Genomic DNA, 19,591 nt, shown 5'->3' with positions numbered 1-19,591 from the left:
AGCTAAATTTTAAATACTTTAATTCTCTGATTTGTTTACAGAGCATGTAAACTGCCCGCAAACATTTCTCAGCGTGTACAGAACAGCTAACAGCACCATCACATGTGATTATCCAGATGTTTACGAGTCCCACATAAAGTTCTTCTGTAAAAAGAACCGTTTTACCTGTGAGGACAATTTATCAACGTCAAAAGGGACGTTTACTCGCACAGGCAGCAGCCGTGCCTTTAACATTTCCATCAGTCATGCGACCTCACAGGATGCTGGTGATTACTGGTGTGGAGTGGAATCAAATGATGGAAGTTACAGATTATCACACACACAAATACACCTGAAAGTTATAGGTGAGTATTCCACATGTTCAGTATCACAGGTTTAAATGATAAAAGCTGGCTGATAAGCTGAAGGCAAATATTTGTCTTTTTGTCTTCAGATATTGAACCTTTGACATCAACTATTGGACAGAACTTCACTTACCAGTGTAAGTACAACCGGGATGCCTCCTCATGTATAAAATTCATCTGCAAAGGAGAAGATTCAACTGTATGCAAACAGCTAGTAACCAGCACAGAGCCTGGCGTGAACCAGAGGTTTATAATGAAAGAGAACAACAGGAGTATCACCATTACAGTGAGAGAAGTAACAGCAAACGATAGTGGGATATACTGGTGTGGAGCAAGAGTCCCTCACAAAGACAATCAAACACATGACGACTTCTTTGATGGATTTAATTTGACTGTAGGTAAGTTGCTTGTACAATTTATCACTAATTCTTAACATGTTTCTGTTCTATTGAGTTTCATAGAACTCTTACAAAATAATGTTAGCAATAATATTTGATTTATCTCTTGCATTAGGTAAACATCTTTTATGTTTCACTTGTGCAAGAGATGGTTTTAATTAGTATCTTAAAAATACAGAAAAGAAGTGACAAAGCTGGATGAAGACGTTCACACAGTTTATAAAAACATAAAGAAAAAGCTTTAACAGTGAGGACTGTGGTTTTTCTCAGAAACAGGTCTTCTAACCACAGCAACCACCCCAGCTCCTCAGAGTTCTGGTGAGAGACTTTATTTAATTTATTTAATATCTTAAATCTGCTATGAAGGCAAGTGCTGAAGCTGGATTAAGATGTTCACACTGTTTATGAAAACGTAGAAATAAACTGATGATGTGAAAGTCTTAAAACTTTCAAAAGGTTTATCTTTCCTATGTTCTTCAGCACCGGCAGTTGAACAATAATGTCATGCTGAATAATTTTCTGGTCTAAATTTCTGTGATGTAGTGATGACCTTGATCCTATGTGTGGCTGTGTTGCAGCTGATGTTTGCAATCATTTTATTCCTTGTCTATAAACGTGAGTACATTCATTTTCATTTCTCAAAAATAAGACAATATTGAGATTCTTCCATATTTTGCACAGATAACATCTAAAAATCCACAGCAGACAGAGTGACATTAGCAGAGTCCCCAAATTCTCCATCCCATGACTTCTGAACACAAGTTATGATTATCTTTTCAAATTTCTTGTTAAATCAGATTAAATCAAAATGGAAAATAGTTCAGTGATAATGATCAGTGCAACTCTGGCAGTTCTTTGCTGGACAGTTTTTCAGAAGCAGCCAGTGGAGGCAGCTGCATATCAGTTTAGTGAAATGTGTTTATTTTCTCTTTTCACTTTGCAGGAGTCTCACATTTAAAAAATGCTGAAAATGGAGCTGGAGCATCGTATGTCAAACAGGTGGGTGCATGTGTCTGATATGAAGTATAGTTAATGCAGCAATGTTTTGATACAACCATTAGTTAACTTTTTCATGTATTAGTCAATTTTTATACTGAGGAGAGAGCAGCAACAAAGGTACAAAAAACAATGATGTGGTGGATTTGGATGAGAGGGGAGAGTTATCATAGTAAGCTGAATCCATGAAAGGATGCACTATATGGATTTCAGTCACCCAAATTAAACCACAGACTTTCTAGTCTTTTAGTAAAACCATATAATTTGTCAGACAATCAACTAAAAACTCCCCAAAAGCACAAAAGAAATCAAGAAATCCAGTTCATTACCTCTTAACTAGTAGAGAATATTCCAAACTAAACCTCCTCATCAGCCTATCCAGTATGATAGGTATGAGTATTCATCCATCACCTCTGTGGATTTGTCATCCTGAGAGAAACCACTCAATGAGGGTTTATTATGGTGATGTTGCTAAGCCTCACTGTTTAATGAGTATTGTTGAGAGTAGAGGCAGCAATGTTGTACCAAGTGATCTAAAATAACTATGTAGTGCTATTTCACATAAAAGATTGCACTCATAAATGCAGCAATTTATAAACAACCAATTAGTTAAAACAAAAGTATTTTCCACACAACGAGGAAGTAACGTTGATTAAATTTTAGGGACATAATTTTATTATTGACTCTCCTCATCAGGCCAGCTATTAATCTCTAACTGCATGGACATTATTTAAGCTCGTATCCAAAAAACAGAAATAATGTTGACATATTGCTCAACATGTCTTGCAGCCTGTCTGAAGAGATTAAATTTGTAGCGTTCTGTAGAAAACCACTGCCTATGTTTCCTCTGCTGAGAGGTTTGTGGCTTTGTAATCCATCAGATAAAACTCCAGCGACATTTTACATCAAGATGTTCTGAGTCCTGCTTTCATTTTGCTTGTCTGAACTAGATTCAAGGTACTTGGTTAGTACTGTTGTCTCACCAGTGGAGATTCTAGAGTCTGTTGTAGCTCAAGTAAATATTAACAGGGGGCACCTCGATCCAGTGTTTGTCACCATTATGTTTTAAATCCGACACCAACAACAAGCACAGACCAAATTCAAATTTTATTTGTCACATACACAGTACAACATGTAGTGAAATGCTTGTGTATGAGCTGTGGACAGGCAGCAGACGTAGCCATGCCATTCCAGGGCTTGGTTTTAGCATGGGGGGTGTCTAGCCAGGAGACCCTTACTGGATAACCAGTTGCTGGTTTTTTCTACCATCAGCTTGAAAAAACACAGCAATTAGTGCATGTAGTAGGTGTTAAAGGTACCACGCTGCAGTGTTTTGAATCACATCTATCTCAAAGACTCCAATTTGTGCATGTAAATGGAGAGTCCTCTTCACACACTAAGGTCAATTATGAAGTTCCGCAGGGTTTTGTTCTGGTACCATTTCTGCTACATTATACATGTGTCTGTTAGGCAGTATCATTAGAGGGCATGGTATACATTTTCACTGTATACACACCAATTGGTAACTGCAGGCATGTCTTAAAGTCCAGGATGGCCTCTAATTTTCTGCTTCTAAATTCAGATAAAACTGACGTTATTTTACTCGGCCCTGAAAATCTTAGAAATATGGTATCTAAGCAGATTCTTACCCTGGATGGCATTACCTTGGCCTCCAGTAACGCTGTGAGGAATCGTGCAGTTGGTCTTGACCAATAAATGTCCTTCAACGCACATATTAAACAAATATGTAAGACTGCTTTCTTCCATTTGTGCAACATCTCTACAGTTAGAAATATCCTGTCTCAGAGTGATGCTGAAAAACTAGTTCATGCATTTATTACTTCCAGGCTGGACGACTGTAATTCATTATTACCAGGATGTCCTGAAACCCTGAAAAGCCTTCAGTTAATCCAAAATGCTGCAGCAAGAGTCCTGACAGGGACTAGAAAGAGAGAGCAGATTTCCTCTTCATTGGCTTCCTGTTAAATCCATAGTCAAATTCAAAATCCTGCTCCTCACATACAAGTCTAGAATAATCAGGCCCCATCTTATCTTAACGAAGTTATAGTACCATATCACCCCATTAGAACACTTAGCTCTCTGACTGCGGGCTTGCTTGTTGTTCCCAAACCTTCAGTTTTCAGGCCCCTGTTCTGTGGAACCAGCTTTGGATTTGGGAGACAGACACCCGCTCTGTGTAAAAGCATATAGTTAGGGCTGGATCAGGCGACCCTGAATCCTCCTTAAGTCATGCTGAGGTAGGATTCACCCCCAGCATGTCGCAGCAGCAGCTCCCTGAGCCTGTTAAAAGGGAGTTTTTCCTTCACACTGTTTCAAAAGCATTTGCTCATGTGATTGTTTGAATTTTTCTCTCTTTTCTTGTATTACAATATGCTTTTTATTCTGCTTTTTATTGTAGGATAATGGCAACAACAAATACCTTGAGGTAGCTGTTTTTACACACACACACACACACACACACACAGACAGACAGACAGACAGACAGACAGACAGACAGACAGACAGACAGACAGACAGACAGATAGATAGATAGATAGATAGATAGATAGATAGATAGATAGATAGATAGATAGATAGACAGACAGATAGATAGATGCTATTCTACTACAGATGACAAAATTTAGGTACTGTTTCATCATAGAAGATTGAATGTAATGAACCTTTAGCCATGCTAAAAGAGGAATATGTTAAGTTAAATTCAAATTTCCTTTCTTTTTTATAAACTTAACGATGTAGTTTTAGTGCCAACAGCTAACAGTATGTTATAGTCGAAGTATAAAGGAAAAAAATGAAAGGAATCACTGAGTGAAGAGCAAAACATTACTTCAGAATGCTGTGTGGCTGCCTGTGTGTATACCTTATTGTATGTATTCTCTATTGTCTCAAACACAGGTACCCAGTAGTAACAATTTGGTATAATTATTATTTTAGTTGTAATTTGTAGTGCAGTTTATATCACAAGTGTTGTGACTGTGTCTAAACAATGTTTGTCGTTCTCTTACTGAAGGTCTGTGCTGGTGAGGATACACAGGAGCACCTTCAGGTGTCAGAGTCAGAAAATGCAGCAAACTCAATTTAAGTTAGAGCCAACCTTCACTCTGTGCTTTCTCGCCACATTATGCAAACATCAACTTTCAAAGCTGTTCTGTCAAAGCTGCTGGTGAGGTACTCAAACCCAGCTCCTCAGCCTGTGAATGTTCTACTGTGGAGTTCAGCAAATGTTCAACCAGCCCGACTACCTTTCTATCAGCTAAAACAACAAAGGGGAATGTTTTTCTGATTACTGCACATTGCCAAAAAATGAGGTTTAAAGTTAACACAGTCAAACAAGAAATACTTTTTATTCTCAGAGTTCATAACAGAGTTGGGCAAAAATAAATATCATTTTTAAAAATACTGCCCTTTGTTCCTAGAATAGTCTGTAGAACAAAATAAAACTGTTAGAACTTGTTACTGTGACTTAATAGACTTAATAATTTAAGTCAATTTAAAGGATCAACAAAATAGATATGAGACAACGAGATTACTCTTAAAATTGATTTGAAATTCATTGTTTTGTGGTTGGGTACGGGCTGGTTGTATTCACTCAAACATGTACGGTTTGACAGCTGTATTTGTGTGACAGCTGATTTTTGTAATTGTTACAATTTCTCCTCCTCTCTTGGGCACATAAAATGTTACTAAATAAGGAGAAATAAAAAACAAAGAATTTAACACCCTGCTTCTGGCTTGATAAGCAAAAGAAATTCCATAGAAATTCCTCGAACACGTTTTAAGACCAGAGGAGACGTTTTAGAGCGGTGGCCCCCAGGTTGTGGAATGCGCTCCCTCCATCATTACGTTGCCTTGATTGTATTTATTCTTTTAAAAAGCAGCTTAAGACTCATTTGTGCTGAACGTTTGACTGTGTTGTTTTTTATGTATATCTGTTTTTATATTACTGCGAAGCACTTTGTGGTTGTGCTATATAAATAAATTGAATTGAATTTTTCTGACTGTAATTATTAGGAATAATAGGAATATTCACAATAAACAATAAAAAGTCATACCATTCCCCTGGTTCTTTCTCTAACGTCTTTATTGTTCTACTAAATCTCAACTTTAGCAATTTCATGTAAATGTTTTATAAAACTATTCGTTGGTGCTTAGAAAGTAGTCAGCCTAGACCCAGTGGGAAATCAGGGTTGTAATACAGTGCTACAACCCTGCTACAGTTAGCTCTGCGATCACAGCCAGGTCCAGCTGCTGAAGACAATCATCAGCTTCCAGTCAGCAAAACTGTTGGGTCTGCGCTTCAGCAGGCCTGCTAGTTCAGACTTATTCCTGTGAACAAAGCAAGACAGAACACTTTAACCGTTTGATAAGCAAAAACTGGTGATCATCTCCCCTCACCCCTGTATGTGGCTTAGCTTCCTCCAAAGGTTTACCCTATACAAACACAGGTGAGGAGATAAAGAGCAGGAAGTAAATCATCCTCACTAAATAAGGACACGAGAACCTTACTTGAAATGTCTGCAGGTAAAAACTATAGCTAACTGTCTCCCCCACCATTCAGCAGGCCGGGGAGGGGAACAGAAACAGAGAATGTCTTTGATCACACAATTAAAGTAACACAATGACAACATTTAACAATTTCAACCTAACAAAAACCTTTTTTACGCAAAACTACAAAATTAATTATGACAGGTTTTATTAAAGAGTTAAAGAAACCAGAATTTCAAGTTAACGTCCTGTTATTTGATAAGATTATGAACCAAAATTAGATTGTTATGATCTTAAAGATACATTCTTTAATAAAACATGCATTATAATCAGAAGGAATTTTTAGCATTTTGAAATACATACATACATACATACATAGTTGTCACATGTCTATCTGCTGGTCTTGCAGTGACCACTAGACAGTATTTATTTTGGGCTTTCAGTCAGTGTGTTCAAAGGGTTCAACACAAACCACGGGACAGCAGAAATAAAAATGTCTGTAAGGCTTTTTTCTCTTCACAAGTTGAACTTCTTCATCAGTCTTTTAATCGTGTTGTTTAACAGAGGTGACAAAATAGACACTCTTCACTAAAGTAGAAGTACAAACACTTATCTTAAAAATACTCTGGTAAAAACTGAAGTCCTGAACCAGCTTCTTTATTCAAGTAACTGTGAAAAATTACACACCCTAAAAGTGCCCAAAATATTTTGAGTTTCGTGTTTTCAGAACTGTGTACATACATGGTGTATGTGTATACATTATAAACATATCTAATATAATTATATCTATTAAAATTATATTGTATGTCTTCTATTCCTTTTCATTGGGGTCTCGTGTCATGTGTAAAAACATGATTTACTGTTTATCCATCCATTCGCTTCCGCTTATTCTTTTTTGGGGGGCGCTGGAGCCTATCCCAGCTGTCATAGGGCGAGAGGTACAAAAAGTGCGTAACTGTGCAAAAAGGTGTGCCATTAAATAACCATCTGTTTTGCAGACAAGATTGCAAGAGATACACAAACTGTATTAAACCCAATTTAAAAAAAGATGGTTGATTCAGTGACTTTCCCTAGAAAATTGAGAATTTGATTCAGAGAATGAAAAGCAGTGTTTTAGCTGTGTCATGTGAAGGCTGTGTGCAGGCAGGAGTGGTGAAATGGAGGACCTACAGTGCAGACTCCAGAGACAAAATGTGAACTCAAAAGTAACAAACTTCAAAATATAAACATGAACTCAGGCAGAACACACAGCATGAATGCGACACTGACACAGAGAAACACATGGCTAAAATACACAGAGGGAGCAATCAGGCAATGGGTAACAGGAGGGAAACACAGCTGGGGCAAATCAGGCCTAACGAGACAGGGGAAGCAAAACCAGACACATTAACATAAGACATCACTTCAAAGTAAAACAGGAAACATAACACAGAGATGCGGACTTGACACGGGGATACAGCAACTATGGATCACAGACAGAAAAGCAGAACACTAAAACTCTAACAAAACCCACATAAAGAACCTAAACTAAGAATAATCCTATAACCCATAAGACAAAGCTAGAATATAATGAAATAAACAAAATCAAAGAACCAAAAACACAAAACACTGGGTGGACGACCCAGGCACCCTAACAAGCTGTCCATCTTTCTCAAACTTACACATACCAATAACTTCCTCTTTACTAAAAATGAGAGTGTGTGATGTTGAAAGGGGGCATTAAAAACAATTTCAAAATGGGAAGTACAAACAGGAAGGAGCAGCAAGAAAATGTAGGTTCCATAAACCATGAAGTTAAGAATAGACACTGGAGAGCAACTCAGCAGCCAACAAGCAAATGGGAAATAACTGCATTTGAATACTTTAGTCATACAGATGTTAAAGAACAAAACAAACATAATGAAGTTACTTCTACTGCTCATCCTCTCACTAATGACAGGTAAAAAGATTACTAACCCTGATATTATATAATAATGAGTGCTGTACTGTATATTACATTATATGTTCTTATTATGGTGTTAAATCATACACAGTAGGACGTTTGAGTTTGAGCTTTTTATTTTCTGCTTATGTACTGTCTTCATAACTTATAATAATTTACTTTGAAACAGGCCATCTTTTGGCAAAAATAACGAGTTTTCACAGACTTAAATATGATTTGCAGACCTCATTTAATCCTCTAGTAAAACTAATGACATTATCACTCAGTAAAATACTTGTAATAAAAATGTTGACATTTACTTCTGATGATGCTGTTGCTACTACTATTGCTTTAAGCCAGTTTAGAGTGCAAAACCAAGCCAGGCTTAATTCAAAGTTGATACCAACCATGGGTGAAACAATGTGGGAGACAGAGGATTACAGAAGCAAATAGTCTGAGTTCATTTTTAGCTGTTTTACAGCTTTTTTTAACCTCATTTAGAAGAATTAGAAGACTAACACTTAATTTCACATCTGTGTTATTTTTGTGAAATTTCTCTTTGCCAAAATTTTAATTGTTATGTGTAATGTCCTATGAAATGGGCACTCATTATATACACTAAAACACAGTGTCTTCAAACTAGAAGCATTTAAGCTTCTATTTTTATTTAAAGTGTAAAGTTTTGTGTGTGTGTGTTTACGTCAGAGGTTTTGTGTCCACGTTTAGGAAACGCCCCTGAGCAGATGTAAGAGGAAACCACAGATTTGGAAAGGCAGAGAGTGAAAAAAAAAACTATTTTAATGAACAATGTGTTTTAACAACAACATAACTCCAAGACAATAGAACAGGAACATGAGCTCAGTGGCATCAAACAGGAACAGAAGAACACAACCAGTAAAGGCAAAATGACACACAAAAGCAAAAGGCAAAGTAAAACGGGAAGTGACAAGAAAAAGGAAAACTACAATGAGCTCATGATGTAACAAGCCAATTGTGACAGATTACAAGTAACTTTAAAAAAGAAAGAAAAAAAGGTCTCTATGCCCTCCTGTAGGCCCCCCACCCACAGGAAGCACTGTGGGGGTAGGGTGGATTGCGTGTTGTGGCAGCCGAGGGCAGAGGCCCTGACGGACCGATCCCTGGCAACCGAGGCTGGCGGTGTGGATATGAAACATCAGCTCTCTGGTGGGGTAGGATCCTGGGTCAGTATGTGAGGTTGAGAGGTACCAGCCAGATATAATCAGGCTCACCTCTACACACGGTTTGAGCTCTGGAACCAGTGTCCTTGTTGAGAGGCAGCAGGCTGGGGTGCGTAGCCTGGTGTCCCCTCGGCTTCCTTGCCTGTATGTCGGGGCTTTTGAATGAGAGGGTTTGTTCTCAGTGCGTCCAGGTCAGGGAACGGGTCCAGCCTGTCATCTGTGCAGAACAATAGATCAGAGACAATGCATTCGATTTTGTCGCTCAAAGTATTCTGTGGGACATGATCCACTATTATGGGGTATCTGGTCGGTTGTTGCAAGCTATTTGGTTCTTATACAACTGCTGCAAGAGCCTGGTTTGCATTGCCAGCAATAATTTGGACTATTTCCTGGTGGGTTTTGAACGCTGCTCTTTGTCATTGATTGTATTCTTAATTCTTGTAGACAGAATTTCTAGGCATAGCCAGATGGTGGAAGGTTGTTCAGTGACTTGTGCAGTCACAGGGTCTTGTTCAGAGGGAAGCGGGAGGTCGATAGATGGATTGGTACTGTGGCTGCAGAGATGAGGCCGCTGTACTGCAGCTTCCATTGTGCAGAAAAGAGTGCTGTGAGAGCAGTGTTGGGGAGTAACAGAATACACGTACGAGCCCAGTTGTAAGTAAGCTGTTAAGACTTAGAAGTACACTGTGTTTGTGGTTGTGGTTTGGGAACACGGTGTTGTATTCTGGTCTCATGCACGACAGACTACAGAATACCCCAACGGGGTAGTTAGGTTTATTAACAAGTCATGTGACTCAGATTGCCTCTCTGTCATGTACAACAACAACAACATACAGCCTAACGTTCCGGCCCGACACTCACTTACTGGTGTCACACTCTAAAACGTCCGTGTAGCAACACAACCTACTGTGGAACACAATGCATCCTGTAGACAATAATTCACATTATTACATCCCTTCTTTTTTTTTTTGAAAAAACAAAAGTTTGTTTTTGTTTTGTTTTTTCTTCTTCTTACTGAGGGAGAAAACAATATGAAATACTCAAAGAATACAAAAGCATTCCACTATTAAAACATGTACAGTTCTGCAAACTATAGTGAACATTCATTTCCAAAGAATACACAACTCTTCCCTTCAGACAATACAGGCTGCCAAGTCCTCGTTATGTAACACAGTCCTTGTGTCATGATTCTGCTGTGCGGCAGGCAGGAATTGGACCCAAATGCAAGCTCACGGAGGCAGGAATGAACTCAAAACAGCTTTATTGCTGGAGAGAAAAAACATACAAACTAAACTGGAGACTGTAACGTATTACACGGAGAAACACACGGCCATGAATGAGGGAGAACGCGACACTGAACTGAGGGACACGTGGACATAAATACAGAGGGTTAACGAGGGAAGTAGGAGCACACGGGGAACACAGCTGACACTGATAATCATAACGAGACACGGCAGGAGTAAACACAACACTGACGGGAGACTGTCAAAGTAAAACAGGAAGTACACAGAGGTGCAGACAGGAGGAGAGGGAGAGAGCACGGGGAGAACACAGACATAATGGGCTGGGGAAACATGGAATAAAACACAAGGAGGGGAGACGAGGACTCACCGATACACAGATGGGCACACAGGGGCTAAAGTCACATGGGGAAATCAAATAGGGAACATCTTAACAGAACCACCCAGGAACCAAGGCATAAATAAAGAACAAAATACAAAACACACGAAGAAAGCTGGGCCAACATGGCCCAGGATCATGACACCTTGTACCAAAGTGATGGAAGCACTCTGCAGCCTGGTCTCAACCTGACACCCCCTGAAACCTTGTCAGTCTTAATCTGCTGCTCACGAGTGTCTGACTGAGCTGCCACTGAGTGGCTCAGCACCCCAGTGTCTGTCATGACGTTTTCTTAATGCCTGCACGCCTCAGGTGCCTCCTCATTCCCCCTCAGGACATTCCCAGAGTCCAACTGCACCTCATAGGACCTCAGGTGAATAGTCCACTCTCCCGCTCCAAGAGGAATGCCGGTCAAAATGCTGAACTCTGACACTGTTCCGTAGCTTCAAAGAGTTCATGTTTTGGTGCTTCAGTTTCATCGCAAACTCCTGCAGGGCTGGAATGACTTTCGGCCTCAGCAGGTTCATCCTGGTTGGCAAAAGGGTCTGTGTCCTTCTGCTGAGAAGCCTCTGAGCTGGCCTTGTGATGGTGTGCTGCGATGGTCAAGAATCGCAAGATACGGGTCATGCTCTGCCATTTTTGCCTTGAGCAGCAGCCTCTTTGCTGTCTTCACTGCCGATGCAGCTTTCCCATTTCTCTGAGGGTAACCTGATGAAGATGTTTTGTGCTGGAAGTCCCACAGTCGACTAAATCTCTCAAATTCACCAGGCGTATACTGTGAACCATTATCTGAATCTGAAATTACTGAATGCACATAAGCATTCTTTGCAACCGTTTGGGTTTCTTACAATGGTCTCTGAGGGTTTGTGATCACTGTGTACTACCATTTTACGACCATATGTGTACTGATGAAACTTCTCCATACAGAAAACTACAGTTTTCTGGGCATAACCTTGCTCTGTACGTGTAAGTGCTCTACTCACAAAAGCCAGGGGCTTACGCTTCTGCACGAGTGCTGCACCGAACCCTTTGTCCAAAGCGTCACATTATACGGTCAGCCCAGAGGCAGTAGTATCTCAGGACTGGAGCCTCTGCTATACTCTCTTTCTGTCTCTGGAATGCGTCCTCGTGTCGAGGTGTCCAGTTCCACTCACTGTATTTGTGTGTCAGTTGTCTCAGTATGTCACAGTGGTCAGACAGATGTGGGCAAAACTTTGCTAAGTAGTTCACCATACCTGACAGTCTCTGTACTGCCTTCGTGAATGTAGGTCTGGACATTTGCTCTATAGCCCTAACCTTCTCTGGGTCTATTTTCAGACTGTTGCTTGTCAGCTGATGTCCAATGTACGTAGTCTCCTTCTGTTCAAGTTTAAACTTTTCTGCGTTCAACGTAATGTTTTTCTGCCTGCAATGAGTCAAAAACTTTCTCAGCTTCCCGTCATGGTCACGTACTGCTTCAGCATCTGTGTCTCTGGGGTCAGTAATCAGCACATCATCTGCAATGATGTAGATCCCTGCCAGTCCATCCAAAGCTTGGGTGAGCTTTCTCTGGAACACTTCTGGAGCTGGACTTATCCCCATCGGCATCCTCAGCCATCTGTAGCTTCCAAACGGAGTCGAAAATGTTGTCAGGTAGCTTCACTCCTCCTCCAATTTCACGTGCCAGAATCTACTCTTCATGTCGCAGACAGCCTTTGATAGATCAGGCAGGGCTTTGTTTAAGAGTTTTGGATCAATGCACACCGTTAAGTTCCCAGTCTGCTTTTGGACCACAACCATCCCACTGATCCAGTCTGTGCTGCATTCTACTGGTGTGATGATCCCTCTGCGCTGAAGATCTTAAAGCTCCTTCTTTAATGGAATATCTATTTCCTACCCAGCAGAGTAGTAAGGTTTATTAGCAAGTCATGTGACAACAACAACATACAGCCTAACGTTCCGGCCCAACACTCACTTACTTGTGTCACACTGTCACACGTGTACACATGGAGCCCGACTTATTAGACAGAGGTCTCTTTACTACGGTTAGGAGCTGTAAATTCCGACACCACTTCACATTTAAAGTGAATCTGACCTGCCAGCAAACAAGCTGCTCTCAGCTGGAAGTAAGTTCTTTTTAAAAAACTAGCGTTAGCCTAATGCAACTAACTTGTTTTAGTTGTGGTAGTTACCTGGGTTATGTGCCACCAAAGTATCTTTGATGTACTATTGCTGTCTGATTTATTACTATTAATGAATGTTGCATTAACAACCTGCTAGCTGCAAATAATCATGTGCAGTTATGAAAGCAGACAAAAAGAAAACATCACTGATACAGGAATAGTTTTCTACGAGATCGCTGCAAAAGTGCAGCCTTACCTAATGTCCACCTACTGTTACTCATTTTAAATAAAGATTTAAAAATCTAGTTGGTGTTGGTATGGCGAATAATCTTCAGTAATAGTAATAAATCACACAGCAATAGTACATTCATGTAGTTGTAAAAAGCATGATCATATATTAGTAATCCAAAGTATTCAGAATACGTTACTCTCATTGAGTAACAGAATACGTTGCAAAATACATTTTGAGGCATGTATTCTTTAATCTGTAGTGGAATACATTTTAAAAGTAACCTTCCCTAAATACCATCTTCGGACACCCCTGTGCGATTTTATTTCAGTGACCTTTATCATGTGAATGTTTGCTTTAGGTTGTGAGCTGCTGTCAGAAGAGAAGATTTGCACAAAAGGATGGGTTGAATTCACCTGCAAACAAAACACAACTAGAAAATGTCAAATGACTAAGGCTTCAACAACTGAGCAAAACACTCTCAGAGTGATCATTAAGCAACATCAGACGAAGAATTCATCAGCTGACAGAGAGGAATTAGAATTTAAAATTGGTAAGAAGGAATAATTTCTTATTCACATTCATATATGCTGTGGCTGATTTTAATTCACATTGGTCAACACATTCATAGTTTGGATTACTGTATCTAAATAAATGGATCATGTGAGCCTTTCCTTTCCAGAGAAAAAGACATTTGTGAGTAATACTTTTTTTTTTCCCAGCAAAACAATGCCCAAAAGCATTTCATCAAATTGCATACAGAACAGCTAAAACCACCATCAGATGTGATTATCCAGAAGACAAATACAAGTCGTGGATCAAGTTTTTCTGCAAAGGGGAAGGTTTCACCTGCGAGGACAATTTATCAACAAAATCTTATCCAAAGTCAAACAGGACATTCACTCCCTCAAACATCAGCCATAGCTTCAATATGTCCATCAGTAATGTGTCCTCTCAGGATGATGGTATTTACTGGTGCGGCGTAAGATCACCTGAGGGGATTCATCATGCTGCACTCACAAAAATAAAACTAAGTATTAAAAGTAAATAACTTATCTTTTCCACTTTAAAGGTTTACGTTTTATATTTAGGAACTACTAACGTATGTTTGCCTCTGTTTTCCACAGATATTAAGAGCTTCACAAGATCACCAGCTGTTGGAGAGAACTTCACGTACTGGTGTAAATATAACCAGACTCTCTCAAATTGTACAAAATTTATCTGTAAGGGAGAAGATCCATCTATATGTACACCTTTAGTAAGCACCAGAGATCCCAATAGGAACAAGAGGTTTTGGATGAATGACAATAAAAAAAAGAAAAATATCACCATGACAGTGAGAGAAGTGACAGCGGACGACAGTGGGACATACTGGTGTGGAGCAGAAAGCACCAATGAACACCAAAGTAACAGGTTCTTCAACAGATTGTCCCTGACTGTAGGTGAGCCGTGCTATTTTATTATCTGACCCTGGGTCATAATGCACAGCATATTAAAGCAGGCTCATTTTGCACATATATTTTACTTTTAATTCATTATTTATAATGTTTTATTTTTTGCAGTTTTAATAAAATCATTTTAAAAATAAAAATATTAAAAAATAAAGACTTTTAATCGTAACTGTTAGCAAGAAAATGACTTTAAAAGAATTTAAAAGAAACGAACATGCCAAAAAGGTTTGACACAGAACGAGCTTTAAGAAAAGAGGATGTGCTTATACTCGGCACTAAAAATGTGTGTTTTCTGATTATGAGGTATTACTACATTAGGTTAATAAATGGTAAATGGACGGGTTCTTGTATTGCACTTTTCTACTCTGAGCACTCAGAGCGCTTTATACAACTTGTTCATTCAACAAATCAAATCCATTCACACAAGCACTTTTCTAGGTTTTCAGTGCAACCTAACTTACATTCTATTACACATTCACACTCTGATGGATGCATCGGAGAGCAACCAGCGGTTAGTATCTTGCACAAGGATATTTGGCATGCAGACTGGAGCAGACTGGGATCGAACCCCATCGAACACAAGACTTTTACTGGCTAACTTCACTTCACTTTGCTAACATTACATTTTGTAATGCCACTTTAAAAAGTGGAGAGGAAAACGAGATGGTAACCTCTAAGCTGGTGTCTAAAAATTATAAATATTCTTTTTTTCCAAATTGATGATATTATTTTATCCTTTAATTAAACTCTGTTAATCTAATGCCTCAAAGTAGAGTCTGAATGCACATTTGTTTCCTTCGGTTTCCACCAATCATTTACGTCTGCTGTTTTTTCAACTACAGGACCCACTGCATCTGCTGAGAGTCATGGTGAGAGAGTACATGTGGTATCCTAAAACTTCTGCAGCTTATGAGAACTGGGAAAGTTTGTGGCTGTTCACATAACAATTTTTATTTTTTAAATTTCTTAAAAACTGCTCCTTTCACATTTTCCAACAAAGACAGTTCGGGATGTCAATGCTGGGATGATGAATAATGCTGGAAAATTGTTGTTTGGTTTATGCTGCAGGCATTTCTGACGTTGGAATTGTTGTAATCATAATAACTGGGTTGGTGTTTCTGGTCGTTTTCATCCTTGTTTACAGACGTAAGAACTTTCACTAAATCCTTTGTACATCATCAGTCACACAAACATGTTTGCTGCTTTTCTCCAAAAAAAGAAAAAACACATCCCTGTACTTTTGTACAAATGCTATCTAACAATCTGCAGTATACATGATGCATGACATTAGCTGACATAGATTTTTTAAAGTTATGAAAGATATCATCTTTGCTGAGTTCTCATCATATCAGACATTTAAAAACAATCAAACTAGAAAAAATGTAAATCTTTAACAGATAATTTTGCTTATTTCTTGATTTTCTGCTTCGTTTCTGCCAGGAATCTCCTTTTCAAAATGCAGAGGAGCTAATGCAGCATTGCAACATGCCAAAGAGGTTAGTGTGGAATTTTAGTTTGTTTATTTATTTATTTTCATGTATAACTGGTGACAATCCAGGAAACATAGTTGAAATGTCTCCCCAGTTAAAACCTCCTGGACTGAACTGCAGACACACAGATGTTGGCTCATAAAGGATGAAATATATTTCACATTACGGCAATAATGAAAGAAAATATACATTCCTTTAAAATATATTTTACTGGCAACTAATGATTACAACTAATCAGCACATTGCAACATAACCTGCCGCAATGTTTTTTTAATCATTTTGAAAATGATTGTAGGGTGTATTTATCATAAAACATGACAGCAATAAATCATACAGATGAATAAACATCCAAAAGTTTTATGTGATTTTATATGAAGTTTTTAAACTATATTTTTTTATTTTGTAGTTGAAGGACTGTACGTATGAGGAGATACAGGAGCGCCCCCAGCAACCAGACCAGCCAGAAAATGCACTGACCTCGATTTATGTCACTGCTAGCGTCCCCACAGATGTAGCTGCCTCACCACTTTACGATTGTATCAACTTTGAAAGCTGCTCTGACAAAGCGGGTGGTGAGGCGCTGAAACGCAGCTCCTCTGCCTGTGAATATTCTACTTTGACATTAAGCAAATGTCCAACCAACCCGACAATCACTCAACCATCCAGACCTGCAGAGGAGACTCTCTGCTCAGTAATCAATGAGCCTGAGCCAAAATGAAATGTGCTTTTTAAAGCGTGTTATATTCTGTGGAGCTGGGCAGGTGTAGGTGTGTGGTGCTGCTCTTTCTTCCACTCTCTCTCTCTTTTCTCTCCAGGGCCCACATGCCGCTCTTTTCCCCAGTCGGCACCTGGACCCACTCGGCCATTAACCCCGACATTATAAAATCCAGGTGTTGTTTTCTAGTGTATGAAACCGAGGTTGAGCAAAAGAAGAGCCCGGTAATGTATTTTGGAGTTGTGTTTGTGGGAGCAGTGTTGAAATCTAGTGATGGGCAAATTAAGCTTGTTTTGAAAAAGTGTTTGTTACCCAGTTTTTCAACACGGTGCTATTTGGCGACATCTGGTGGCCAAGAATATGAAGAGCAGCTTGGAAAAGGAAAAATGAACTGCTAATGATGCTCACACTCAGCTCGCGCAATCGGACTACTGTTGTGGTCCTCTTAATATGTCTTTGGGGAGTTTTTTCTCTTTCTTTTTTTTGTGCGTGCATATTTCTTATGTATGTTTTTGGTTTGGCTTTTGACTTAAGATAACACAACGTTATTATATTTGCTTTTTTATTTAGTAATAGCAGAATGTCCTTCTTTCCTGGTGAATTGTGTCATGTTTTTCTTTTTGTTTTGATATTGATATAACAGCACTGCTGTCTCTTTGTGTCGATAAGAATAAAGTTTATAATTTAAAAGTTTCTGTATTATTTTGCTTGTTTCTTTCTCTCCCAGCTCTACTTTTGTTGCTCCCCACACCCTCCTCGGGCCTCCGTCTTGGGGACATAACAAAGAGTTTAGATGAAATCTGCAAATGATGTCATAATTGGTGGAAAGTATTTCCCAGAAGGATGACTGGCTCAGTGATTTTATTTAGCACAATGACTGGTTCATAAAATGTGAGCTGGTCACACAGACTGTAAATAACACATTGTGTGGAAGAAAGAAAGGGTCATAGATTCCTTTATCAATTCATCTATCAGTAATCGATCAGGGAATTTAAAAAAAAGAAACTAATAACCAGAACTTATCTAAACTAAGAACAAATCAGTCTGTGTGTGCTGTCGACTCAACCACTCAATTAACTTTTACCAGGCCATTCTTTGACATCTTACTGTCAGTGACAAGTTAACAGGTCCGTGTATCACAGTGATGTAGTTAGCATCACTTCCTGCTTTCAAGATAAGTGTTTTTCTGCATGTCTGTGGTCATGCAGCAGTTTATTTGTGCCACTTCTTGATCCCACAGGTTTTTAGTTGGAAGTTAACTCATCGTTATTTTTGCTGCATTGCCAACACCAACCTCTCTCAGGGTTAGAACAGTTCCTGTTCCTGGCTCTGCTTCTGCAGAAATGATGCAGGCTCATTTGAGCTTACAGGGTTTACAGATTACATCAATTTACAGATGAAACTGGGCCTTAAACATCTGGTTTGCAGGATGAAAACGACAGATTTTGTGACGTGAAACTAAAGATTTGATTAAATTGGCTTGGTTAGTGATTCACATTTACATTACTACTATAAATATTCTAAAACGATTTTAGAGTTCAGCAAACTACCTGACGTTGTGAATGAATGTGGTGGGAAACATGTCGCTTTCCCATCATTCGACATGTTGTCTTCGAGGTGTTTTCAGTCGAGGTTTAAGAGACTAAAATATTTTCTTTCATCTCCAGTTCAGACAGTGTTCAAATTTTCTGGAATCAGTGTCATTCGACATCATGTGGTCACATACAAATAAACGTTGCTTTGCTTTTGTGAAATATTCTTCATAGCCTAACCTTGACGTGATGGTGCAGTAAAAACTAAAAGTATGAAGCTATTTCTCAGAGGTGGGACCAAGTCATTGTTTTGCAAGTCTCAAGTAAGTCTCAAGTCTTTATCCTCAAGTCTCAAGTCAAGTCTCAAGTAATGTCAGGCAAGTCAGAGTCGAGTCTCAAGTCACTGGTGTAAAAGTCCGAGTCAAGTCACAAGTCTGAAACTTTGAATTTCAAGTCCTTTTGAGTCTTTAAAAAAAAAAAACAACGAAAAAATAATGTTGCAGTTATATGCTAAATGTAAATATTAGACCATGTAATTTTAAAATCTGTGTTTTTCTCAACACATGACAAAATAGTGAACTTAGAAAATATACACAAATTGTGAAATTGCACCTCTTTAAAATGCAGCTCAATTAAACCTAGCTCCAAGAATAATTTTCACCGACAGTTCTGAGATAAGCTGCATGTTATTCTTGGATGCGGTTGTAGGACCGGCTTTAAAACCGCATGACAAAAATATCATACACATTAAAAAAAAACTGTATCACCAACGTAGCCTGGACAACATTTGCTAGTTAGATGAAGTCAGCTATCTCATCGTAGCATATTTATAATCATACGGTTCTTGGAGTGAGTGCACACACTCATGAAGTTTCGTAACTTCCGGTCACTGCAACAAGCCCAGGTACAGTTTACCGACGGATGGGTGCAGGACCTTGAAATGCACCGTGTAGAACGAAAGACCATCGTACGTATCATAAGTTTACCAGTCTCACAAATCGTCTTCATAAATACACATTCATTAACCGTTTATTAATAGGACCTTTGAGCTCAACGGTAATTAATTAGTAGTGGAAATAATTTCTGGTAGC

General features: G+C 38.9%; 1 protein-coding gene and 1 long non-coding RNA gene across 2 annotated transcripts; both read left to right on the top strand.

Moving 5' to 3' along the window:
• The first annotated feature begins 1,015 nt into the window (after nucleotides 1-1,015).
• On the top strand, nucleotides 1,016-5,796 carry LOC146710343 (uncharacterized). The gene is made up of 5 exons (XR_014920595.1): nucleotides 1,016-1,060; nucleotides 1,286-1,357; nucleotides 1,686-1,741; nucleotides 4,158-4,184; nucleotides 4,767-5,796. It is a non-coding gene; the product is annotated as an uncharacterized LOC146710343 (long non-coding RNA).
• A 2,265-nt stretch (nucleotides 5,797-8,061) lies between these two features.
• LOC146710342 (uncharacterized) lies at nucleotides 8,062-17,667 on the top strand. Its single transcript, XM_085457747.1, has 8 exons — nucleotides 8,062-8,180; nucleotides 13,674-13,865; nucleotides 14,035-14,355; nucleotides 14,440-14,754; nucleotides 15,606-15,632; nucleotides 15,832-15,909; nucleotides 16,204-16,259; nucleotides 16,660-17,667. The coding sequence occupies exons 1-8, from the start codon at nucleotides 8,117-8,119 to the stop codon at nucleotides 16,969-16,971; spliced, it is 1,365 nt and encodes a 454-aa protein (XP_085313873.1). The 5' UTR covers nucleotides 8,062-8,116; the 3' UTR covers nucleotides 16,972-17,667.
• The last annotated feature ends 1,924 nt before the right edge of the window (nucleotides 17,668-19,591 follow it).

Source organism: Copadichromis virginalis, linkage group LG5 (genome assembly GCF_057382275.1).
Source record: "Copadichromis virginalis isolate Kocher_CV1m ecotype Utaka linkage group LG5, C_Virginalis_male_GT1.1, whole genome shotgun sequence".
Classification (NCBI taxonomy): Eukaryota; Metazoa; Chordata; class Actinopteri; order Cichliformes; family Cichlidae; genus Copadichromis; species Copadichromis virginalis.
This window is presented reverse-complemented; position numbering and strand designations above follow the sequence as displayed.

Excerpts from the sequence above, each read along its gene's own strand:
- LOC146710342 (XM_085457747.1), top strand. The coding sequence starts at position 8,117 with ATGTTAAAGAACAAAACAAACATAATGAAGTTACTTCTACTGCTCATC. Across the intron at positions 14,755-15,605 it reads CAGATTGTCCCTGACTGTAG|GACCCACTGCATCTGCTGAG; the intron begins GTGAGCCGTGCT and ends TTTCAACTACAG. Across the intron at positions 16,260-16,659 it reads CATTGCAACATGCCAAAGAG|TTGAAGGACTGTACGTATGA; the intron begins GTTAGTGTGGAA and ends TTTATTTTGTAG.